The sequence below is a fragment of the Fundulus heteroclitus genome, chromosome 19 (genome assembly GCF_011125445.2).
Source record: "Fundulus heteroclitus isolate FHET01 chromosome 19, MU-UCD_Fhet_4.1, whole genome shotgun sequence".
NCBI lineage: Eukaryota > Metazoa > Chordata > Actinopteri > Cyprinodontiformes > Fundulidae > Fundulus > Fundulus heteroclitus.
In genome coordinates this window covers 2,798,652-2,825,489 of record NC_046379.1, presented here as the reverse complement: position 1 = coordinate 2,825,489, position 26,838 = coordinate 2,798,652, and the positions used below count along the sequence as shown (strand labels likewise).

Here is a 26,838-nt window from a genome sequence, read left to right as displayed (position 1 = left end):
CTTGCTGTGAAAGAATAAGCTGGAGCAGTCGGGTCTGAAGCTGTTTATGCCCAGCAGGGCAGCATCATTATGTCTGTGCTCTAAAATCAGATATCAGTAAATCTCAGCATTGTCAGACTATGCAGACGTGACCCATGTGCCAACATAACAGCCGACGCTGTAAAGCAGCGAGTGACAACGGGCTGCCAGCAAAGTCGACCCTTTGCCCAGGCTCTCTGCGTCTGTCAGAAGAAATAGGCTAAGTGTGGAATACTTGTCACCTTCACTAAGCTTAGGAGACAATTACAGGAGCAGAAAACGCCCTTTTTGAGCGGTAGTCAGCTTGTTCTGGACTTCCTGTTGAAGGAAAACTGGTGTTTGTGAGACGGACATCATTAAAGCTCTTCTTATTTAGTTATTTATTAGATAATGTTTACAGTTACGGCTCTAGAAAATTGGAATATCAATTTATTTTGGGAATTCCATTCTAAAGGTTAAACTCACATAGTCATTAAACACAAAGTGATGGATCTCATTTGTTTCTTCTCTTGTTTTAACAAATTACGACCCAAAAATTAGAGTATTAAATAAGAACAATAAAATAAATGTCCATGTAGTGTAAATGACCAGTTTCCTAGCTGATCCAGTCATACCATGGTGATTAAAGTGGATATTGGTCCTTTTGGCAGCGCGGGCAGCTGCTGGAAAATAAAATCAGCATCTCCATAAAGGGAAGCATGCAGGACTCTAAAACGTTCTGGTAGACGACTGTTTTGACTTTGGACTTGATAAAATCCAGTGGACCAACACCAGGAGATGACCTAATTGCTGTGGAATCGTCACACTGGACCTCTTCACTCTTCCTCCACACCCTGAGACCTTGATTTCCAACTAAAATGCAAACGTTACTTTCATTTGAAGACGATACTTTGGACAATTTGGCAAAAGTCCAGTTCTTCTTCTCCTTAGCTCAGGTAAGACACTTCTGATGTGGCCTCTGGTCCAGGAATGGCCTAAGGAAAGGAAAGGAACAGTCTAAGCTCATGTCTGGGATACATCTGTGGTTGGTGGATCATGGAGCTTTACCTCCAGCCGCAGTCCACGTCTGGCGAATATTCACCAAACTCCTGCATGGGCTTCACTCCTCAATCCTCTCAACCATGTGGCTATCTCTGTTGTTTGTGCAAATGTTGAGTGGAAGGAAAACACCTTTTCCTTCCACTCAACTTTCCATTGATATGCTTGGATACGGCACCCAGTGAACAGGCTGAACAGTGTTTGGTTGTCTGATTTCCTTAATTTTCTGAGGAATTTGGGCTTAAGCCAAAACTATCAAAACTGACATAAAAATGATAGGTAAGATTTAAAAAAAGACGTTAATTTATCAGTCAGTTTATAATGTAACTTTATTTAAATCACATTTTAGGAGAGAAAAGCCTTGTGTCAGTGAGTTGTAGCTAGGACTGGGCGATATGGATTAAAAATTAAATCTCCGATTTTATCATACCAAATCCGATTTATCAATTTCTTTCCTCCTTTTTGTTTTATAAAAATAAATTAAATCAATTATTTTAAAACCTTGCCTTTATGTCAAGCATTTCATCAGGGAGTTGACCTGAATTCAAAGTGCAACTAAAAACAAGCTGTGAAACATGTAAAACAAGATAGCAGCCGTGATATTATAAACAATGAAAATATAACAAAACATTTGCTGCTAGTGGTATTACACATGGAGCTAAGAACAGGCTTCACTGCACTTGTGAACTTCAAACTAAGTTAAAAAAAAAGTAAATAAGTAAATGAAGTACCTCGTATTATGGTAAAAAGTTTCCACTTAACAATATTTTGACAATACATTTGCCTAAACATATATTCAGCATCACATGCTGTTCTCTTCATGGAAACCCAATGAGTGTATTGGCAAAATAAAATCCAGATTTTCCAAAAATTAAATCTTAAAGAATTGTAAATTCGAATTAATCGATTAAATCGATTTATCGCCCAGCCCTAGTTGTAGAGTACATCTCTGTCTTACCTGCTCTGCTTTATGCAGGTAAAGAATCCGGCTCCTCCGTAAATCTCCACCGTCGCTGCGTTGGGTGAATCCCCTTAATCCCCCTGTCTGCGTGGGCTTAGAGCCAGGCACACAGACATTAACATGTGATGATTAACCTGCTTGCTTTCTGTGGTTGTTTTTTCTGTCACGCGTTGCAGGTCACAAATTTAACAGCAATCCAGCTGATCTCACTGCTGGCCTGCCACATTTACTTGGTTTACTTCCCTGGCGTAAGGTAGTTTTAGCCTTCTGTAGATATTCTGTGTTAGATTGGTCCCTGTGGCGGTGCTCCAGATGTCTGTCTTGTTGTATTCATGCATTGGTTATGTAGGTTATTCTTCAGGTTAACAGGCACGGTCTGTTTAGCTGTATTAAGGTATATCAAGTTCTTAAAAGGTACAATTTCAAAATGTCAGCTATTTTAAGTAATACCATTCCTGGGGTTAAAGGTTCTGCTCCTACATGTTGCTGCACCGATGGTCAGCTGGCTGAAAGACAAGTACTGAACTTTTGCTGTTTTTACAAGAAGAACAGATGCATTAGAACAGATATTTTCATTCCAAAAATCAGATTTGTGCCACTTCCACATGTGCTACTAATTCGGATACGTGTCGGATTAACAGACACGTGACATTTTAACCGTCTTTTACGTCACTCTCCTGTCTCCAACTACACATAGTACACAGTAGTAGCAGCTAACTTTCCATAAAAGTTGTTAATAGCTATGCTGCTTTCTTCTTACCTTCATTTTGATTGTCGGCTCTCATTGCTCAAGGGCTTTCTCATAATAACAAGGGGAGAGACCGGCTGGTATTTGCGATTAAATTTTTTTTTTCTGTTTTTAAGAAACTTTATTCAACACTTCAAGAAACAATTACACTCATCATTACTTCTACAAACATTGCGCTGCTGTGGGACATCTCATTCTGTTATCTTCGCGTGCGTGTCGCTTTGCGTTCAGACAGAAGAATTATCACATTTAACAGTAGTATGAACGGGCACCTAAAAAAAAAAATAGGGATTTCATCAAAAATTTGGAATTGAGCATCAACAACGTAGCCTAATTCTCCAGTCAGGCAATTTTATCTCCAGTCAGGCTCTGCGTTGCGTCTCGCAACGCCAAGTATTCAGAGATGCAGCAGTGTTACAAAATTAACACAACTGCAACTTAGATATTAGAGCAACGGCCCAAAAATGACTTAATTTCATGCTACGGTCTGCTGTGTTCACTGACCTCAGCATGCAGGATGCTTGAAACTGATTGTCCTGTTGTATGATTAACATGGCTAATAATTACTAATACAATTATTTGGTTATGCACAAAAAGCATTGAAATTTAAAAAATAATAATAAAGTGCCCCTTCCTGATGCAGTTGAACATTGTGAATTCCACACTTTTGATCCCAATAGTTACGCACTATTCAGAGCAGGAGTGCCACCGAAGAGACACGCAGGCCTTAAAGGCATCACAGGAAAAATCCTGTCGTTTTCTTACTTTTAGACTCGAGGAACTTGTTTTTCAGTGTGGCAGCATTCAAGACAGGAAAGGAAATGGGGGTTAAAGGAGCCCCAGGCAGCCATCATTCTTCCTGCAGTAATGCTGTTTTAAGACCCCAGCCAGCAATATAAAAGCAGCACGTCTAATAATAAACAGGCTAACGTCAGCTTGTTAGGCTTGTGTTAATCTATAAAGAGCAACAAGAAAGGGATTTAGATGACATTAAAATAGTAATAAATAGGAGTGAATTTTGATTTTATGTTTTAAATAAAATAATTTATATCTTGTTATGCTTTTTATTACACTTACTGCAGCACTTTATGTTTATGGGTTATTTGGCTCTTTAGTTGTTGCTGTAAATGAGGTGGAGGAAATTGTTCTGGTTCCCAGAAAAGTAAATATAATAGTTTAGGAAAAGTGATTCCCTAGCTCAGGTTGTTGGTGGCTGTTATGTCGGATTTATCTCATAAATTACAGATTTATAAAAAATTTTAACGGTGCAAACACAATGACCGTTGTGACGGGTCTTCCTGCCAAAGCACTGATTCTCACACACTCTCCACCCCACTCACAAAGCCAACTTATATTTAGATGATTGTTTAAAACCTCAAGGGATGGGAAAGAATAGGCCCCTTGCCATTCTTAGCTGCCCTCATAATGCCTGCCTGCAATCCCTGTCCATCATTAAAGCTATGCTACTGTACATTTAGAGCATCTGAACTGGCCAGAATTAAAGTTCCTATTTGTGATTTTAGCTAAAAAAATAAAAAAAATTCTAAGAGAAAAACAACAAGCACATGGATCCCTACTTTGTGAAATCAGGCTTAGCTCAGAGTTCTTAGGTCTTTTTAAAGAGAGAATGATTTGAATAAACCTCAACACATGACCTAAATACGGCTTACAATAATATTACTGAATATAAACCATGCTGTTATTTCTGTTCATGGCATTTTTTCACCCAATGTGTTGTTATCCTTTTATATTTTAAGTTTACGCTTGTTTTTTTTTCTAAATAATAAAGAATATCTTGATAACTCCTCAGTTTCCACATGACCTGCTTTATCATGAAATAAACATGTTGGAGTAATTTATAATCTCATTAAGTCATACAGAGTTTGGGAAATGTCTCTTAACAAGCAACATTAATGCTTTGCACAGCAGGAACAAGCCTGATTATTAGCATATTTTAGTTATTATCTAAACATGGCTGTTAATTATGATTCAAATAATTTGTTGTGCTGCCACCTGGAAACCATGAATCGCTAACAATATTATGAGATAAACACTGGAAAACATTTTTAAAATTACCCGTTTTAAATAGCTTTGACAAGGATGTTATTCCCTCGGCCTCCAGACAGAAGGACTCCACCCTTTGTTTCCTTTGCACAAGATTTCCACTGAAATTAGCTGATTTTATTACAGTATTATGATGTAAATACGCTTTAATATTATCTGAAGTGCTTTGAATGTTGTGTTTGCAATTCAGGTATACAAGCAGCAAAGTGAAAGGCAAATGGAAGCGTGCAGATTCACACAAAGCTAAAAAATATTAAAAGCAAAAAATAAGAAGGGGGAGTTTACAAAATAAGGAAAAAACTGTACAGTTGTTAAAAAAAACAACAACAAAAAAAAACAGCATACTCAGGTTAAATATTTTGCAAAAATGTATAAAACATGTATGTTCATGCACAAAAAACACTAACAGACTATTTCTAAGAATAATAAAAATGTGCATTAACAGCAGGGATGTAAACGTCTTACTGAGTTTATGGGATGGTTGTAAAGATTTAACAGCTGCTGAAAGGAAGGATCTGTGACAAAGCTTAGCTGTCTCTCTTTTATTTTTCTAATCATCTCTTTTCCTGATCAAATCTTGTCAGCATCAGGACTCCAGGACGAAACGCAGTAGACGAAACGTAGCGTTCATATTTATTTGTTCCAGGCAGAGGAGTTGGACTCCAGCCGACGGAAAGGCAGGAAGGAAGTGGCGAGGGAGGAGCCGCCTGCAGGAGCGCTTACTACAGGTTGAAGATGTTCGTCACCCGTCTGGATTTACGTCACATAAGCAGAACTTACCACTGCTGCTTTTAGCTGCTTCAGTTTAGCTTCAGTTCATTTATATAGCACCAAGTCACGTCACGTCATCTAAAGGCACTTTACAGAGTCAACGGCCATGTTTACGTTATAAAACAAACAAAAAAAATCACATAGTACCGTTTATATTGACACACAATGAATTAACCTGATCATAACGTGTGTACGCACCTGGCTTTATTCAGAATAGAACCACTCTGACATGCGCAGCTATCAAAACTCCCTAAAAAAAAAAAACACAGAAGAAGAATTTCCATCTTTGCTGAGCAACAAAAAATAGTAAACAAAGCAATATTATAGAAGTTTGTTTGTCCTGCGAGCGCCCAGGCTGGACTGCTCACGTCTTCATACGCTTTATGCACTTAGTGAAATATTGTTCCTTTAGTGTCTATATATCGTGAATTTCACCTTTGTGGGAAAATAAAGGCTTTCTAATCTGCAGCATTCACACCAGATATTATTAACCCACATAATCCACATATACTGTAGTTGAAAATGAGAAAAAAAACAGTCAAATCAATCATTGATTTATCATCCAAATAATAGAATAAATTACACAGCCATACTTTTCATTACAAGACACACTTAACTCCCAACAGCTGGGTCCCTACAACTAAATTTATTTACAATTCTTTAACCAATTTTTTTTTATTTTTTTTTAAGACTCAACATAATTGTTTTTATTGTAATTTATATTTTAGTTCTCTCCACATGATGTGTCTTTCTGCCCAATAAGTCCTGTATTGTGTTTTGTTTTGGTAATTAGGTAATCTGGCATTAAAGACCCTCTGTTGGTTCATTTTTCTTCTAAATGACAAACGTCCATCTCTGGGTTCATGGCTCGGTTAAGTTTCCTCACGGCTTTCTGGTGACGGTCACGACGTCCAGAAATGAATCAATGAATGGATAGAAGAGGACTGGAATGAGTCAGAACCGAGGTGCAGCAAGCGAGCTTTCACTTTTCCTTTTCTCTTCAGTCCTCCTACTGAGAACATGATGAAGCGATGTGAAGGAGGAAGAGTTCATTACTAAATGAGATATTTCGCCGAGTCAAGTTTACCAAGAACTGACTCACTGCTTGGAGTGACAGCTGGAAAGTTAAGTTTTCTAACCGAGAATCTCTGCATCTTCTCTGAGTCATACTCAAAATAAGTTTTAAAAACACCAAATGCTTTCTTCTCTGTCAACATATTTCTGATGGACGGGTCATAAAAGATGTTGGTAACAACCCAACTAATCCACACAAAGAAATCAACACTAAGAACTCCACAAATTAAATGATGTGCAATAATGTGGAACGACACAGGCAGTAACATGTCAGTCAAGTTTTATTCATAGAGCACATTTCATGCAATCAAACGTGACACAAAGGGCTTTAAAGATTTTAAAAAGAAGAAAAGATTCTATGAAAATGTTCAGAAAGCCTAGAAAAAAGCTTAGATGTGTCAGGGTCACCTATCAGTGCAAGTATATATCAGCTAGTTCAGTCATTTAAACTGCTGAATGTTCCTTTGAGAGAAAACATTTTACCATAAAACTATTTTTCTCTGACGCACGAGTCAAACTAATCTGAACAGGGAGCACTCGCTTCAGAAAGACCTGGAATTAGCCGTGACGTTTTTTCCTTAAACATTTACTGTTGCTTTTATCCACAGCGTGTAGTCATTGTGCCTCTGAGCATGCTCACTGCACAATACTCCACCGCTGAAGAAAAACCCAGCAGCCACTTGTTAAACGTTTGCTTCCTAACATCTGGAGCCTCATGTACGAAGCATAAAAAATGCAATAATTTGGTGTGCATTACAACAATCAGCATTAAAGGAGCAATAAGTTAAATATTTACTTTAACATCCAGTATGGACGTAACATTCCCTATAAATAATCTGTCCTCTCCATCAACAATGTATGAGTCACATTTTCTCCTCCCAAACCTAGAGGTACCATCCAGAACTACTTTGGTTCAGACTGTAGCTCGTGTTTACTTCCTGGTTCCTGATCCAATCGTATGAGAGTTTCCAGGGTTCCCAAACACAGAACGCAGCATTTGGTTTTATTTTGTGTTGGCAGAAAAGCAGCAGCCTGCAAACATGGAAGCCAGTAAGCGTACCAGAAATGGTCTCAACAACACCAAAAGACAAAACCACCTATGGTAAACGAGGATTAATAATAACCTGTTTGAAAGATGGAGAAGTCTGAGAGACATAATTCATTTAAAAAATAAATGCAGGGTTGGCAAAGTTTCTCCTCGACGGGTAAGCACCAGTTGTTTGTTCTTCTGAACAGTCAACTCTCTCTAGCGGTCGGTTTATATTATTCCAACTAATAAGCAGAAATTGAAATGTGCCTATTACCTGCTTGTCTGACGACAGCAGCATGGACGGTGTCAGTAAATAATCAGTGGAGTCTGTGGGAAGAGTGTTTGGCTGCGTTTCACAGCAGGATAGGCTGTAGCCAGTGGCCGGCCTGTTAGGGGGACCAGACGTCCCCGATTTGGACGACCTGCCCCTGGCAAAGGCCGTCCCTGATTTCAGGGTTTTATGATTGAGAAAACTTATAAAACGCATAAGATGCCGATTAAAAGTGCTGAATAAATTTCTCTTTACCATGTTTTATTTTACTTTATCACTTAATTTATGGTCTGGTTTCAGTTTCTTTCATGTGGGAATTACTTTTTTTTTTTTTTCATTTACTGACGTCTGATGTGAATTATATGTCAAAAGACTCACTAGAAACATTGATGTTGTCGTATTTCTGCTGCTGTTCTTGTCTTTAGATATTTTAATCAGGCGCAGATTGAGAGTAAAACTGCTCACAGGAATGCATGTTGACTCATCTGCTGTATTTAAAGGCTCGGGTGGAGCAGCTTCATGTAGCGGGTCGGTCCTGCATGCAACATCCTGCAGATTTCCTCCTGCTTAAAAGGCTACACAGTTGGGAAAACTGGGATATAGAAGCAAAACGCAGCAGCTCTCATGCTCTCCTCCCCCCTTGCTGGTTGGCACATGGACTCTGCACGGGTCCATGGAGCGGTCCTATGAACTCCTGAACCCAATCCTGCGATTCTTTGTCCTCCCCTGCCCACCAGCAGCCCCAAACCGAAGCAGACTGTTTCTTCCTTCACTGCTCCCTCCATCTCTACAATCCTCCTCCAGCTGGTTGCTAAGCAGCAAGGGGAGAGGTTGTTGGTGCTAACGCTGCGAGTGCAGGACCACTTCCTGTAAACAGCAGAGTGGGAGCGATTTGCTCTCGGCTGCAGGGTGAGACGAGACGGCCTAAAATAACCCGGTCCGGCTCTCGGAAAGAGACAAAGGCATCTGTGAAGAAACAGAGAAACGTGTTGCTTAATGCAGAGGGAATTTTAACAGGGGGCTTAGATAGCTGATGCAGATGACCACGGGATTTTCCAAAGCCTCTGAGCTGTTTTCATCTTTAATGCCACGAAACTGAACATGGTGGACATGGTTCTGCATAGAACAGGCCGGTTTGGGTTTATAACGCCACACAGAGGGAGTTTATTAGTCTGAGCAGAGAACATCTCAGGCAGAAGGCGGGAACAAACGAGGACAAGCGAGTCTCCTGCGTACCTTTTTCCCACTTATTTGTTTAAATTAACTGGCTTTCCTCCTTCCTGTTGTTGTTTTGTCTCAGCTCTGTGGGGGGAAAGATGACCACGGCACGGTACCGGCCCACGTGGGAGTTGGCCGTGGACCCCCTGGTCTCCTGTAAGCTGTGCCTTGGAGAGTTCCCGCTGGAGCAGATGACCACCATCACGCAGTGCCAATGTGTCTTCTGCACTCTGGTCAGTTTTACCGCTTCTCACAGCCGCTTGCAAAAACCCGTAGAACCTTTTCACATTTTGTCACAACCACAACCTTTACTCCATGGCATTAGGGTTTTATGTGACGAGCACAGAGTAGTGGCTGATTGTGGAGCGGCGGGTAAAGGATTGCTGATGTCCTGAACTGTACCAACATGGATCTGGAAATGGTGTAATACTCCTGGGTCAACGCTTCGTAGAACCATCTTCAGCTGCAGGTCTTTCGGCTTCATCCCTTCAGCTTCCTGCAGCGTGATGCCGCCACCTCATGGTTTTCATTTAGAGCTCCACAGAAATCAAAGTTGGGATTTATTTTGACCATAATTTCTATTTAATTTAGACTGTTTCTCTGCATTAACCACAAGCAACAAAAATGGCCTGGAGATAAAGATGTGTGTAAACAAGGACTGTTAAAACAGGAAATGTAGCTGTTTTTATTAATCATGATATTGTTATTCAAGAGGATAACTTTTAATTGAGTTGGACATCAATCCTTGTTGAACATAAAGTGCAACCATCAACCAAGTCGATGCAATAAACTGAATGATCAGAACTTAATGCTATGGTCAGATTCCTGAACCTTTCTGGTAAAGTATGATTATATAAACTCTAAAACAAGTAATAAAATTAGATTATCTCAGTGCTGCAACTCTCTTCCCTTCCATGTGGAGCAAACCCACTTTAAACATTTTACCAACACTTAAAGGACGCGTCTGATCCGTTAATTGTTACGTTGCCAAAAATTGCAGAGTTCTGCGACTTGAAAATTGCGTTTTTATAAAACTGCGATTGTATTGCAAATGCGATTAATTGTGCAGCCCTAGTTTCATTTTAAACGTTGTGCGATCAAAATGAGGTGCCCTGTATTTTTTCACCACACAACATTTTGCATGTTGACCATCAGTTCAGTTTTGCTGTAATCTGACCAGAACACCGTCTGAAACATGTTGCTGTGCCCCCTAGATGGTGTGTAGCAAACACGGCTTGTCATTAATCTCTTTTTCTCTTGTCACGCTTCCATTAAGTAAAGATGTGTTGAAGCAGAGTAGCCAGAAGTTTTACTCAAGCAACAGCAGCACTACTCCAGTATATTTTTACTTGAGTCAAAGTAAAAAGTAGCCAACCAAGAAATTACTCAAGAGGAAAAAAGTATTTGGCTACTCAAGTACTGAGTAAATATTTATAAATAATGTCATCGGTCAGGCAAAAATATTAAATTATGTACAAATTCTGGTAATTTAACGACTAAGATATAACATTTACAAACAACAATAATTACAAAGTACCAAATTCAGGCAGTAGAAACACATTTCTAAACATAAAACTTATGAAACTTCTCTGAAACCCTGACCCGTCTGCTGGGTTCCTTGGTCTCCATGATGCTGGTTGTTCTCTAGTGTTTTCCAACAAACCTCTGAGACCGCCTTTCCTCTCCTAACTGTTCAGCTCGACTTGTTTTTAAGGTTCTGCAATAGGTACCGGTGCCGGGTACCAGCGTCTTTTGTAAGTGAGCCAAAAATGTGAAGACGGCTGGTCACTGATTGGCTACGGTTGAGTCAGGAGAGCGACTCCCGCCATTTCTAATCACCGACCGAAACCAACACCGAGGTCCAACGGCTAGCAGCAGACCTTTTTGGGCCTTTTGTGGCTGATGAGAGAGAGCTGGAAGGTCGTTTGTCATGTTAGTTCTCGGGCCGCCTTGCTGTGACGACCCGCCCACATTAAGGTGGAACTCCATTGTAACGGAAAACGACCAGAACCGGGTCGAGCCGAGGCACGTTGAGTCCTAATGGAAAACAGCCTTCAGGTCTATTTATAGCCAGAGTAAATGACCTTTATGGACTCTTTTTACGTATGAAGTGACTTCTGAACGCAGTTTTATTAACTGGTCCATCACATAAAATCCTAATAAATTACATCTGCTGTTGCAATGCGACAGAATACGAAAAGGTTCTGGGTGCAGAAATTCTTCAGCAAGGCGTATCCAGACCTGTAATTTGCTGCCACTTCCAAAATATCAACAGCCTGAAGCTTTCAGAGAAGCAGTGGAACATTTTAACAGCGTGAAAACCACAAAGGAGCGTCACTAAACTCCGGTTCTTCATCGCAGTGCGTTACACATCTCTGACTGAGTCCGAAGGAGAGTGACGTCCGCTGGCTTTTAGAGCCTAACCCAGAACGGCTCTAAATATAGCTGCCATTTCCTCCTCCTCAGGCTGGCTAAGTTCAGCCGCACAGAGACGCTCCAGACTCAGGTCTGGGCTGAGGTTGGCCATCAGCTGCTTGGTGGCTTAGATTTACTTTGCTAATTCTTTTCTGACTTACAAGCAGCCAAGTTAAATGAATGAACATGGACCTACAGTTAAGTTAGATAAGTTAAATAAAAGAGATCGCTGCTGTAACCGCCTCGTCCCTTCAGGGTCCCGGAGGCGCCGGTGCTTACCTCCAGGGGTCCGTATAAGCGAGATATTCAGATGCAATTAATGTTCTGTCCTCACAGTGACCCAGAAACGTTTAGCAAAATAAATAACCGTCCAAATTTAAGCGGTTTTCTACATGTGCTTTATGTGCACTTGGTGAATTTAGTGATTTAGTTGCTTCAAAGGTTTAAGGGATTGCTGCAAAGCCATCAACAATGCAGACGACTGTCCACTGTGGCTCTACGCTCTTTCAGGAGGAGTGAATGCTGCTTGGAGAGACTTGATGCAACCTGCTGGGTTTCCTTAGAGAGGAAACTTTCTCACCAACCTGGAGGATTTGATGGAGTCTGACTTTGGAAAGATCCTTGAGATGATATGTTTCGTGGATTGGCGCTATATAAATAAAATTGAATGGAATTGAATTAAATGACACCATAACTAAAGAGAGTGAAAACCATGGCAAAGAAAAAACCCAGATTCTTAATTATTTTGGCATAATTAATGACTGACTGGATTCTGTAGCCTAAATGGAAAGTCATCGCAGAAATTATTTAATAATTAGGCTATTGTCCTCCTGTGAGTGTGATTGTTTTTTTCAGTCCACATGTGGGGGGCACAGCATCTGGACAAAACTTTCTAAGGTCAAAACGCACCGTTAACACACCAGAGCTACTGTGAAATATGGTGGTGGAAGCATTATGCTGCGGGGATGCTGTTCTTTAACAGAGTCCAGGGAAGCTGGTCAGAGCTGATGGGGGAGATGGATGAAGCTAAATCAGGACTATCCTGGAGGAGAACCTGTCAGAGTCTGCAGGAGACCTGAGACTGAGGAAGAGGTTCTCCTTCCAGCAGGAGAACCAGCCTGAACCTGCAGCCTGAGATATTATGGGATGGTTTAGATCCAGCAGATTTGTGAATTACAATGGCCTAGTCAAAGTCCAGACCTGAATTTAATTGGGAACCTATGACAAGACTTGAAAGTTGCTGTTCGCAGATGTTCTCCAGTGAGTCGGACCGAGCTTGAGTGTTTTAAAGACGAACGGACAATCATTTCAGTCTGTAGAAGTTCAAAGCTGGTAGAATCATAGCTCAAAGGACCTGCTGCTGTAAAAGTTGGTTCTATAAGATGTTGTCTCAGGTGCACTGAACACAACACCTGCCTTTTTGGATTTGTATTTGTAAAAAAACTGTGTTGGTCACAAATAATCCCAGTAAATTACAGTAACAAGCAAGTTGGTGGGGGTATGAATACTTCTGCACAATACTGACTGTGGTTATGTACTCCCTTTCAGTGCCTGAAGCAGTATGTGGAGCTCCTGATTAAAGAAGGCCTTGAAACTGCAATTAGCTGTCCTGACTCTGCCTGTCCTAAAAGAGGACATTTGCAGGAAAATGAGGTAAAGTTCAAAGCTGTGCAGTTTTTTTTTTTGCTAATAAAAAGTATTTGTTTCCTGCACCATGTGGTACTCTTGTTTTTTCCTTTTAAATTGGTTTTCATCATGACTGTTGGTGCATATATAATATAATGTAATTTATATAACCTGATTACACACAGATGCTGTTTTTATGCTCCTATCTTCCTTTTGTAAGAAAACAAACTTCCTTCCTCATATCCTTCTCTTCTTTCGTGTCTTTCTCTCATTTCTGAGCTGATGTTTCAGTTGTTATCCAAGAACGTTGGAGGATGTTGGAGAACGTTGGATTGATTTTTTTTTTTATTTCTTTTTTTAATTAGTGAAGTCCATAAGTCAAAAAGTCATTCCTGTATCCGTTTACATCATTTCAAAGCTCCTCTGCTGCTCAGGCGCTTCCCTCCCCTCCTCCTGCCTGTGTGGGACGGCTTCATTCGCTCCTTTACTGCACCTCAGAGGCTCATGGTGGTTCTGCTCACCGCAGCGTTGGCTTTCTGATCAATTAGCATCACTTGCTGCTGATCGTAACCCCAGCTACTCCTGCCAGTCTTTCTATTCTCTCAGCAGGTCCTCCACTGTGTAATTGATTCTTGTTTGCAAAGCCTGAACATTCGATACATCGACCGTTAAATGAGCTCACCCGACTCGGCCCGTGTTTGCTCCACCAGGACCTTCTGCCCCTCCATCTTCCCAATTTAAAATTAGATATTTAAAAGCAAAATATGTCAAAACTGGATCTTACTGAAATAGGATTCCAGCATTTTTTTTATGCTGCATGATCATTTTATTTTTTGCTTATTCCATCATTTTTTATTCCGTCTAATCATTTGTTTTTCCTTCTTTCCTTCTGGTCTCTCCTCTGTCTGCAGATTGAGTGCATGGTGGCCACAGAGATGATGCAGAGGTATAAAAAGCTTCAGTTTGAGCGCGGTGAGTCAATGCAAAGGCAGCTGTGGTGCGTCGGCGACGGCTCCACATTTCTCCACTGGGTGATTTGTGGGCTGGGGCTGTCACACGTGGTCTCTGCTCAAGAGACGCCGTGTTTTACTATAACGCATGCAAAGGATGCTGGGAGATAATAACGCTGAGAGAGAAGACTCTGAAAAAATGCTTTCACGCTCACCAGTTTTAATTTCCAAGTTTCGTGAGATTATTTTGGATAGAAACAGCCAAAAAAATCTGAGAGGTTGTGGATTTTCTGCAGCTAATTTAGGTATAATACCAGCTCAGCACACACAGAGCCCTGGACAAGTATATGTTCTCATGATGCAACCACAAGCTTCAGTGTATTTCTAAAGGGATGGTATGTGATAGAATAACAGTTGTGCAACACTGCAAGGAGGAAATATGTTACGTTTTTTTACGAGTAATGTCCTGAAAAGTTTAGCATTTATCTACTTTTTGTCTTCCTTTGCTCTGATACCCCTAAATAAAATCCACTGCAGCCAGTTGCTTTCATAAGTCAAGTAAACCGAGTCCATCTGTTTGTAACTTAACCTCAGTGTAAATCCAGCTGCTCTGTTTCTGGCCTCAGATGTTATTTAGAGAACATTAGACAACAACCAGCCTAGTGGAGACCCAGGAACCCAGCAGACGGGTCAGGGAGGAAGTTCTGGTCCAGTTTACAGCAGGATCAGGTTCTACAGCAACATCCAGAGTTCTGATCATCATCTGGACCTGGAGAGAGGATGGACCACCTGCAGACCTACCAGGACAGGACAGGCTGAGCAAGCAGAGCGTTAATCAGATACCAGATAGCAGGTCTGTGGTAAGTGGAGGAGCTGCACAGGGTTACAGCTCAGGTGGGATCATTTATTGCCAGGGCGTAATGCATAAGAGCAGAACCAAGAAAACAATTATTTAAAAAAATAAAACTGTGCAAATGAGGATGCTCTGGTTGGATGAAACCAAAACGTAAATTTTTGGCCTACATCTGAAATTCTGCGTGACGGAATAAAGAAGCGCTACACAGACGGTGGCGGCGTCATGCTGCGTGGATGCCGTCATGCAGACCTGCTCATCAGTAACGTCAGGATTTGATTCCTACTTACAGACGTCAGCAACCTGGTTCCCTGTGTTCTCTCCCTGCAGGTTCTTCACTTACAGAGAAGGTTCTGCATGAACTGGTCTCAGAACAGCTTTTGATTTGATCTGGATCAGACACCCTACAATAGCTGCCATCTTTCCTAACTATTTGAAACTAATGGCTGGTTACTGGTAGTGGAAACCTGCAGGCGTCGGATTAAAGATGAGGCGTCACTTGTCTTTTAGTAGTTTTATTAAGCTCTGCTCAGTTTAGTCCATGTTATGTTTACTTTGTGTCTGGTTCTATAAAGTACACAGGTTAAAAATTAAAGTTCACCGATTTAGGATACAAGTTAAATTATCTGCAAAGCTAAACTTCTCTCATTGACTTAGAAATAACCAATTATGAGTAGTAAACTAATTTCTAGGTTAGTTAACATAAACATTAAACATATTAAACATCTGCATATACAATAGAAAATCTACATAAACCTACCATTAACCTTCCACATGCAACGTGTAACATTCTGTGATGAATTGGCTAAACCCAACTACAACTCAACTTTTTATTAGTGATTCTAATCCAACAAATAATATGAAACTCTCAAATGTTTTGCTTCCAATGATCAAAGCTTTCCTTAGTAGATTAAACACGTTAAAAACGTCTCAAAGTCAGTGCCGCTCTCTCACAGCTTAATCTCTGCTAGTCCAGGAAGTCCCAGCACACGGAGGCTCCCATTGGCTGCTGTTAATTGAGATTGGCAGGTCAGCCGGCCAATGACGGTGCAGAGGAGAATCCAACGCACAGACAGACAAAAGTCTAGTCAGTTTGAACAGTAATAAAAAACTTCTAGTCAGATAAATGAACAGGACGAAGTGATGACAGTTTTCTGTAGAATGCATTTAAAAACATTAACAAGAGTATCACATGAGGTTGGCGTAGACAAAGAGCAGGGGTCTCGTTTATAAAACATTGCGTAGAATCCAAACTAAAAGGGCAAAAAAATAAAATAAAAAATGGCGTACGCCACAGAAAATTCCCACCAGCAGCAGGTGGTTTCCCTTCGTAGGTCAAGGCTGAACGTGGCTGACCAGGTTCTTCCTCATGTTCTGCCCCTCAGTGCAAAGCACCTCATGAATGTTAATGTGCATTTAAATGAGTCAGCTGATCGTTTTTATGGTGAAATGGCAGCGACGGAGAAAAAGCAAAGAAACAATTTCACCCAGAGGCATTTATTGTGTAAATTAGAGGTAAAGGCACAGGTGCTGTCCACCTACAAGGAAATAAATAATTGTGGTTTTAAAAGTTAAATGACAGCGTCACGGAGGCGCCGTACGGGTTTAAATCCCTCATTGGTCTGAGGCTGTGCGTCCAGATAGACTTTCTGAGGAAGAATGAGAGCAGGGTCTTCCTGCGATGCGGCATCCAGCGTGCAGCATTACAGTTTACACGAGTCTGTTTGACTGTTTACAGCAATTAAAATAATTACCTGACACCTTATCACAATTATCTATTAATCTGGGGACACGTCACCCTGGAGATCATCATGGAGAGGAACGATAACATGTAGTTTGGACTTTTATTTAAGATTTAAGATTGGTTGTGGGCATTTTTCTTTTAGTTGAAAGGCCCTCATGTATAGTTATGCACAAACATGAATCACTGGTGGGTTTTAAACGCTGATGATGAAGTTGGTCAATGATTAAAGTCTGATGTGGAGTAAAATTGAAAGTCTTAGACGATGGCCCAGAAATGAAAAGTTTGGGGCCTAGTCAAAGCCCAGACCTCTGTAAGATGCTGGGTGGTGAATTAGAAGAGGCTATAAATGCTGGAAGCTCCTCAGACCTGACAGCTGAGAGAGGGTGGGGTGTACAAAGTTATTTTCTCCATTACAAAACATATCTGGGTTTATATCTTGTTTTGTGACAATTAAAAGTTTATTTTTGTTTTTGTTTAGGTGTAATTAAATCATTTTGTTTTCCATAAATAAACAAAAAATAGGATTAGACATCAGGATGTGAACAAAATATTTGTTTGCCTGATGACCTGCAGAGTTTGCGATGCTCATGGGGAAAATGAAAAAGTTGTCAAACACAACTAAAACTCGCTGTTTTACTCATCTGGCGTCACGCTGTGCTTCCAGAGGTTCTGCTGGACCCGTGCAGGACGTGGTGCCCCTCATCCACCTGCCAGGCCGTGTGCCAGCTGAAGGAAACGGATCCTCCAGCTTCGCCCCAGTTGGTCCAGTGTGCCGTCTGCGCCCTGGAGTTCTGCTCGGCCTGTAAGGCCAGCTGGCACCCCGGGCAGCCCTGTCAGGAGAGCAACCTGCCCGTCGCCTCCTTCCTCCCCGGAGAAAACAGGTACTGCTCAGGACTCACGTCTGCTGGCTAGTAAAGGGGGAAGAACAGAGCTCCAAGGCTTTTACACCGTGTAAAACATGCCAGACGCTCTGTGAGCTTCTCTTTACTTCCATAAGTCGCTGGTTGACTTATTAATATTACATCGTTGATCCGATGTAATATTTAAGTTTGTTTAGCCGTAAGTCAGAATCCGCTGAAATATATCACTCTGTGCTTGTTAAGCTCTATAGAAACATGAATTTCACTTTCTCAATTTAATAATTGACATTAATGAATATAATGATGATCAGATAAGTAAGGGATGATGCCTGATCAGAAATTACTGGACGACGCAGATGCTAATTTATTTCTGATGACGGACATCTCAAAGGGCGTTATCCCGCTAATACCATGGTCACTTAGGAAATAGAAAAATATTAAATCAATTATTAACTCTTTAATGGGTTTTTTTCCACTATAAAAGTTGTACGAGTTTCACATGAAGCAGCTGACAGAACTATTTAATAGGAACCAGCATCAACTGAGTGGTGGGGGGCTTCTTTTTTGGGCGGTTACAAAGATTTTTCCTCCACCTGGCTTTCTGTTTATATCAAAGAATACAGCTTTAACGTGTGTTCACATTGTGTCAGGCCGAGTAAAGTAAATGCTGGTGCAACTCGTATCATGCAGGGTTCTTCAACAAGTTGCTGATGGAAGGATCTCCTGTAGCGCTCCGTCTTCCAGCAGATCTGTTGTGATGGTTCTGTCTCCATCAGGCATCTTTAATTTTATACTTTAAAGGCTACCTGCCTCTCTTCCTTCCTACTTCTTCAGTGAATGAAAATCTCTCTAGATCTGCCTGAGTTTAGAATATTTTTGGGCGTGACTTGATTAAATTCTGTTTTTGATCCATTCCTGGGGTCCATCTAGCAACAAAAAGACATTTTCCATATAAAGCAGCCATCTTATTTCATCGATGAACTCAGGAAGGAGAGTTTTTGTTTCCAGCAGACAGACTTTGGTGTTTTGGTAGGACATCTGAAAGCGTTTACTTGTTGAAAACGTGCCACATTTAGCGTTAATGTTTATAATAATTGAGTTTAAACAGACGTCATCATTCTCATATTTGTATGAGTCAAAGGTTCTGGATACATTGAAGCAAGCCATTCCTGTTGGGGGTGTGGGGCGCCTCCTTTAGAACAGTAGGGGAATCACTGAAGATGGCTATTTGACCTGAACTTTTTTGTTGAATAGTAAATAGTAAACTTGTACGGAGCTTTAATTATTTCAACAACCCCAAAGCGTTTCACACTAGTCATTCACACCCTGACGGTGGTGAGCTATGCTAGCAGCCACAGTTGCCCTGGGGCAGACTGACAGAGGCCAGGCCGCCATGAATCAGATGGCTGGGGTGGGGGATCGAACCGGCAACCCGACAATTGCAGGACAAACTCCATAAATCCTGCACCACTGTCGGCCCAGCCCAACAAGTGTCATAGGACACCGTTTTAACACCCTGCAGCCAAGTATTCACCCAGACCATGGTATAAATATAGGATTAGCCTCTATGTGATGAAACTAGTGGTGTGCAAAATAATCGTCATGACGATGCATCGCGATTGTAATTTTCGCGATCTACTGCATCGATTCTTGACGCCAAGTATTGATTATTAATTTAAAAAAATGAATAAATAAAATTGCATGAATGGTTGGCGAACATCAACCAAAAACAAGTGTAATACAACTTAATTCGTTTAAAGGACCACTTATCCTTACTTTGTTATTTTAAGTTTTATAATCCTAAGCACTTTTTGTCAGTGCGTCCACTCTAGTAACAGTAATATTTGTTTTCATGGCAATACCTCCAAAAGTCATTTTAATAAATACAGCTATGTATGAATGCAGTTTCTTTCAGTTATGAATCAATTGAAGACACTATCCATACACAGCCAGTCAGCCACTGGTAATGGCTGTATTTATTCTAACAGTGTTCAGTGAAAATATCGCAATGCATCGCGATGCATCGCAATAATCCAAGTATCGTGATTCGAATCGAATCGTGACTTCTTTGGCAATACCCACCCCTAGATGAAACGATGTCTATATTCAGATTGAAAGTGTTTAAGTCTTCATCTACCTTCTATAAGACCACTTCCTCAGGTTCATTGCCAGCTAAAGAAGGCTCTTTGTTCTTGGCTTTTCTTATTTTAAAGCTTGTTACCAACGTGTAGAGGTGGAGGATGTGTTCAAACGTCCTGTAATTCGCTCAGAACCGGCCAGGATCAGCTGCCGTCTCAGGATGATTCCCAGAAGAGATCAGGGGGGGAAAAAACGCGACCTAACCGATGTCCTCCTGCTTTCCAGCTCTTTTTACAAGAACGAAGAGGACGACGCCCCCATCAAGCGCTGTCCCAAGTGTAAGGTTTACATCGAGAGAGACGAGGGCTGCGCACAGATGATGTGCAAGAACTGCAAACACGCCTTCTGCTGGTACTGCCTGGAGTCCCTGGATGTGAGTTCGCTGCGTCTTTATCTTACCATCATTCTCTGAAAAAGAAAGAAAGGCCCTTACAGAAAACAACCCTGAGAGTTGATCAGGAAGGGTCTTGATTTTACTTTCAGTTCATTAGAGATGAAACCGTCTGGATAACTGCTCGCTGCTTCTGAATGAGACGAGAGCTCCAGAGCATGCTGCTCATTTAAAAAAAGCACGTTTTTAGGCTCCTCATGGTCACGTTTTAACTCTGAGTGTGTGTGTGTGTGTGTGTGTGTGTGTGTGTGTGTGTGTGTGTGTGTGTGTGTGTGCGTGCCAGGATGACTTCCTGCTGATCCACTACGACAAAGGACCGTGTCGGAACAAACTGGGCCACTCCAGGGCGTCTGTAATCTGGCACAGAACGCAGGTGAGAACACAGACGCCTTCCCGGAGACGTGTGTGACACCTCCTCCGTCTTTTCTTAGCCACGCCGCAGCATGCGGAGCCGCACGTGCTCTCCTGCTCTTCCTCCTCCCGTCCTTTGGCCCCGACGCTGCGCCTCTGTGCTGGGCTGGTTTCGTCCACAGCACAACAGGTGGAGCAGAGCTTCAGCCGCACGCAGCAGCGACCCTCCTGCTGTATGCATGCAGATCTATTATATTGAAAAAAACATCCCTTTAGAGGAGGTTTATGTAACCAAGGTTGTTCAGGAGCTTTTGATAACAGATTCTATTTAAATACTTTAAATGGATGACATTCTGAATGCCTCTGCTGTGCAGCTGGGCTTATTTAAAACCATGCTTTATGTGTGCTGGATCAGATCTTTTGAAAGAATGAGCCTTGTCCAGGTTTTCTGTGGTCAGTATTTACCCCCCTTTGTTTCCACTGGTTTTACTGGAAAGGGGAGAAACTTTAAGTTGAGCGTTGTAATTCCTTCACACTCCGGTCAAAAGGCCTGCAGTCTGGGATGTAAAAACCATGACCATAATAATTCATTTCAGAACGTTTTCCACATGTGAAATAACTTTAAATACCCCATTAAATATACAGTTATTTATCAAGAAAGGTTCACTTACCTCCAAGACCATCTTGCTGAGCACTGGGGCTCCGCTGGGGTGTGTGCTGAGCCCGCTGCTCTTCAAATTGCTAACCCACGACTGCGTGCCCCCCTACAGCAGCGTTTACTGGCTGCATCACAGAGGGCCGGACGATAATTCAGTAACGACATATATTGATCGATAGACGTGTGGTGCATTAGGGAAAAAAAGGGTAAATAAAAGGCTAAATAAGAGAATTCATAGCGTTCAAGCCTATCATGTAGGTTAATAATTCAATTAAATTTTATTTTATCATCTCAAGGCTCTTTTCAAAGTCAGACTCCATCAGATCCTCCAGGTTGGTGAGAAAGTTTCCTCTCTAAGGACCCAGCAGGTTGCATCAAGTCTCTCCAAGCAGCATTCACTCCTCCTGAAAGAGCGTAGAGCCACAGTGGACAGTCGTCTGCATTGTTGATGGCTTTGCAGCAATCCCTCATACTGAGCATGCATGAAGCGACAGTGGAGAGGAAAACTCCCCTTTAACAGGGAGGAGAACCTCCAGCAGAACCAGAACCAGGCTCAGTGTGAACGCTCATCTGCCTCCACCCACTGGGGCTTAGAGAAGACAGAGCAGAGACACAGAAAGCACAGAAGCTCACATTGACCCAGTAGTACTTTCTATGTTAGATGGTAGTTGTGGATGATCTGCCTCCCCTGATGATGTCACAGCTAACAGAACGCCAGACCAGGTGTACCTTCTATGAAGAGAAAAATGACAGAGAACAAAAAGTTAAAAGCTGAAATAACAACAAACAATGCAGATTGGAGAGCAGTAGGAGAACTCAGCAGAGAGAGAGAAATAGACCCTGATGTCCTCCAGCAGCCTAAGCCTATAGCAGCATAACTATAGAGGTAGCTCAGGGTAACATGATAGATAGATAGATAGATAGATAGATAGATAGATAGATAGATAGATAGATAGATAGATAGATATCTTTATTGTCATTTTGTATGCACAAAGTGCATACAGAACGAAATTTCGTTTGTATACAGCTTGAAAAGAATCACTCTAGAAATCACTCTGAAAATCACAGTATTTTTCAGGATAAAGATGCAGCAGCGATTTATGTAAACAATTGAGATGAAAATGTAAATGAGCCACTCTGACTATAAGTTTTGTCAGAAAGGAAAGTTTTAAGATTAGTCTTCAAAGTAGACGGGGTGTCTGCCTCACGGACCAAAACTGGGAGTTGGTTCAACAGGCGATAATGATACTACAGTGATTTCATCCTCCCAACCAATCACAACGCAGACACAGGAGCACTCTGTCACCAAGCTCCGCCCCCTTGATAGAGTTCAGAGAGGACGCGCTCTTTTATACGTTTTTTTCAAAACTAACAGTTTTTGAGTTTGAATCCAGTGTTTGTTTGTTTTTTTTTTTAATCTAAAAATAGGAAATTACGCAACAGCCTAAAATGGACATGGCTGCTCGTAAAATGTTTAATATATTTTTATATGGATCAAAGCATGTTGATAAAATATTTCTATTTTATCAACATGCTTTTTATCTATACCGTCCAGCCCTGGTGGTACGGAGGCTTTACTGCCACCAGTCCAAGGACAGCAAGCAGGATCACCTAAACTCTTTATTTATTTACTTTCTTTTTCTTTTAATCATTTGCATTCTTCAGAGAGAGAAACAATATTTCAGTTTATCTGTACGTCCTGCATTTGTGGTAATTAAGGTAAGATTGTACCAGGAAAGCGTCAGGGCACCCTACCCCCTAACAGGCTATAACTTCAGTGAGTAGCTGCTCCTGCATCAGTCTGAGGAAAGCTTGTTCCACTCCTCGTTGTCGGTTCTAAGCTGTTTTTGAGGTTCTTGATTCATTAAAAGCCTGTTTCATGTCACCCTGCAGGATCTGGGCTTTGACTAGGCCACTGTTTTAATTCTCAGCCAGTCCTTGGCGGTTTGTTTTGAGTCGGCGTCGTGTTGCCGGGTCCAGCTCGGCTCATGGTTCTGTTGTTTTTACATTTTCCTCCAGCGGCCTCGGATGCTCCTTTGGGATGCGTCACATTGGCTTTAACTATTCAGCATCCATGCATGTCGCAAACGTCCGTCGTGTTTAAAGCCGTTTTAATATCAGCGCAGGAGAAAGAAAGTAAACTGAGAGGAGGAGAATGTTGCGGGCCTTCGCAGTTGAAAAGCACCGAGATCTAACATTCATGATCTGTTCTTAGATCTCCCACAGATGGTATTATTTATGAAGTTTCACCCTCTGAGTGCAGCAAAGTAGTCTATTCATGGTGTCGGTGCGTCACTGTGTCCAACGTACGTGCTATTTTCCCAGCGTTAGCATACACATTGGCATCTGTTCTGAGTGGGGCCGGCTGAGTCATGTGATTACAGTTCATCTGCTGAAGCTTCACCACTCTCTCTCTCTCTCTCTCTCTCTCTCTCTCTCTATCTCTCTCTCTATCTCTCCCTCTCCTTATTTCACCCTTCGTTGGCTGCTTTACATCCCAGACAGCCTCCCTTCCTCTCCTGCAGGAACACAAAATGTTCCAGGGTGAACATGTTCCCCACCCGTCCATGGCTGCGGACGGCAGGGTCTCTGCTTCCACAACAGCAGACGTCATGTTCTAAACCAGAGAGCCCTAGATGGTCTCTTAACACGACCAAACTGTGTTCTGCTCTCCAGCGCAGCCTGTTTTTCCAGAACCACAAATAATAGGAAGGAGAAAGAGCTAAAACATTCCCCTTTCTCCTCAAACCAGCAGGAAGGAAACATATTTTTTTAGTATTAAGTCCTCCTTTGACGTGATCTTAAGTTTTCCATTTTGGGCTGTGAGTTTTCCTGGTGTCTGGCGACCCCTGGTGGTGATTTTAATCACTTGCACTCTCTGAAATGTGGTTACATCCAAATCGCTTTATTGCAGTATTACTGTGTGTAGTTTGGAAAAGTCTGGAAGTTGATTTCTGTGCTTTCCAGACCTTCCTTCAGTTTATCTATCCTTGTGTCCTACCTTCCTTCCTCTTGTCCATCCTTTGCTTCTTGTGTCCTACCTCAATGCCTTCTTTGCATCCTATTTATCTTTTGCTTATCCTTCATGTCACCTGATCTTTTCTCCTTTGTACTCTCATTTATTTTCTTCATTTCTTCCATCTATCCATCCTTGAGTCTTATCTCCATGTCTGCCTTCCTTCCGTGTCCTTCTTTCTTCCTCCTTTCCTCTCTGTCATCCTTGCACCATTTTTTTCTTTTATGCGCTCCTTCCTTGTTTCCTTCTTTAATTTTGTGTCCTGTGTTAATTTTTCCTTCGATGTGTCCTTATTCTATTTTTTATTTTACATCCTTCGTTTAGTGACCCCTCCTATCCTAGTTTCTTCCTTCCTTCTTTCCTTCCTTTATTCTTTCTGTGTTTTCTTACCGGATATTTAATTAAAGCCTAAATTGTTTTGACATTTCTGTGCAACACTGGACCTCCTGAGTGAATAAAGACTCAGGAGCTTATTGAACTTAATCATTACTCTTTAGAGTTTATAAGAAGAATCAGAAGACGCTTATCTCCTTATTCTTAAACACAGACGTTTTTTTTTTTTACTGTAATGTTTTTGCTTAAATAGTTTTTATTGTCAGGAAAAGGAAAAAACTTAAAAGGATTTGGTTCTCAGGTATTATATATATATATATATATATATATATATATATATATATATATATATATATATATATATATATATATATATATATATATATATATATAAAATAAGCTCAAAGGCAACCGGACACCTTTCCTGGAGTTTTGCACAGCTACAATCCTGCAGTTTTTAGATGCATCAACTTTTTCCTTGTTGCCAGGTCTGACTTGCTGAAGGGGGAATTCAGGGCTTTGATTCAGGTGTAGCTCTGGACGCCCCTAGAGACTGCATCGTTTCTTTGTTAAAACCTCTTCTTTATTGCTCTCATATAAATTTCTTTAAAAAAAATGGGGGTTACATTACTTAAAATGGAAACTCATCAGAATTAACACTGTGATAAATTTTTATCACGACTTTCTAATTTGAATAGAATTTCTGAAGCTAACAGACTTTTCGCTGATGCTGTGAATTTCCCGATCTTTGCCTGTAGTCGACGGGGAACTGACCACCGTTTTCTCGCAGGTCGTGGGGATCTTCGCGGGCTTCGGCCTGCTCCTGCTGGTCGCCTCGCCCTTCCTCCTGCTGGCCACCCCCATCGTCCTCTGCTGCAAGTGCAAGTGCAGCAAAGGCGACGACGACCCGCTGCCGACCTAACGGCCTCGGCGGTCGTCGACAAGGACGGGTCTCATCTTATTTCTGTCAACTTTTGCCACTTTCCATTCTTTTCCCTCCCGCCGGCTTTGAGAGAGCTTGTTTTTTCCCCCTGAGCTCGGTCTGAAGCCGCCCCGGCCGCTTTGGGATCCATCGCTCTGCATGAGGAGGCTAGAGCAGACGGGCGAGAGAGGAGCCGCTGAGCTGACTCCTTCTAAAGGACCGCCGCTGTTGCGGAGACGTTGGAGGTTTGGAGACGGGAAGATCTGCTCTGTTTTTTTTTTTATTTTTTTGATGTTGTGATTACTGTGGGCGATGCGTACGAACGGACGCTGCCACCGCCTGCAGAAGGACCTGTGCTCTGTTGCTCTGTGTTGGTTTGCTGTAAACTCAAAAGCTTCTCCTTCCCGCCACACTCCATGTAGCTCCGCGGACGCAGCCAGTAGCAGCGGCGGCTCGCGGTCCACTCGGTTCAGTTCGCACACTGAGCACGGCGAGAGAGGGGAGGCCGGCGTCGCCCTCAGCTCTCTGTACAGCACGTCCTCTCGATGATGTCAATGTTTTATAATCTTGCGCTTTTAGTAGAACCGTGCTGAGAGTCGTGTGTGCGTGTCTTGTATCTCAGTCTTTTTTTTTTTAGCGTTCCAGGCCGATGTATTAAAGAGGACTGCCACTCCACTATAATAAATACTTTTCTTTTTGTAGATAAACTAAAACGTTACCCCTAAGCTCGTTTTTAGGTGTTAACGCTCTCTTGTTCGGGTCATCGCCTGGAACCCGTCAAGATGGCCGACCTAACGGTTTCCAAACCGAGTGGCGCTCCCCTTTAAGTCTAGCAGGGGCTCTTTGTCTCAGAGGACTTTATATTCACGTTTTTTGTCTTAGGACTTCAATCAAAGTGTTCAGGCCTGAGATGAACGTTTAGCCAAATAGAAATGGAAAGCCTTAAACGGCCTAAACCCGGGAGCTTCCCCGGTGCATTAAGAGAAATCAGCCCAGGGAGAGCGTGATGCTGAGCCCTTTACGGTCACTTGATTCTATGATGTCATCAATGTGTCACTATGTTAATAGTCGTTGTGCAAAAAAAACAACAACACTGAAGGTTCCTAAATAAAACTTTTTATGACCCAAGGTTTTTAGTTCCTACAGCCTCTCTGGGCAGGAGAGCTGGCCGTCGTGCATTTAGCCGTCGTCCCTGAAACTCTGCACACTTTTCACCGGCAGCAGGTCTTTGCTGAGGTGTTGGAACGCGATGGTTCCTTATTTAGGCTGATCTTTACCGTCATACTCCATCTATGCAAGTCTGTGCATCACCGTAATCATCACAATTAACAGTTCCTTATTAACAGTAACAGTTCCTTACTAACAGTGACGTCATGTATTGGGTCTA

General features: G+C 41.8%; 1 protein-coding gene across 1 annotated transcript in view; it reads left to right on the top strand.

Annotated features, from left to right (window-relative positions):
• Positions 1-26,544, top strand: part of rnf144aa (ring finger protein 144aa) — a 33,486-nt gene extending 6,942 nt beyond the window's left edge. Inside the window, exons 2-8 of the mRNA XM_012867781.3 lie at positions 9,276-9,426; positions 13,157-13,261; positions 14,146-14,206; positions 17,446-17,662; positions 20,006-20,153; positions 20,455-20,544; positions 25,320-26,544. Coding sequence (XP_012723235.1) covers positions 9,292-9,426; positions 13,157-13,261; positions 14,146-14,206; positions 17,446-17,662; positions 20,006-20,153; positions 20,455-20,544; positions 25,320-25,451 — 888 coding nt within the window. The 5' untranslated portion in view covers positions 9,276-9,291 and the 3' untranslated portion in view covers positions 25,452-26,544. The remainder of the gene's footprint in view (positions 1-9,275; positions 9,427-13,156; positions 13,262-14,145; positions 14,207-17,445; positions 17,663-20,005; positions 20,154-20,454; positions 20,545-25,319) is intronic.
• The last annotated feature ends 294 nt before the right edge of the window (positions 26,545-26,838 follow it).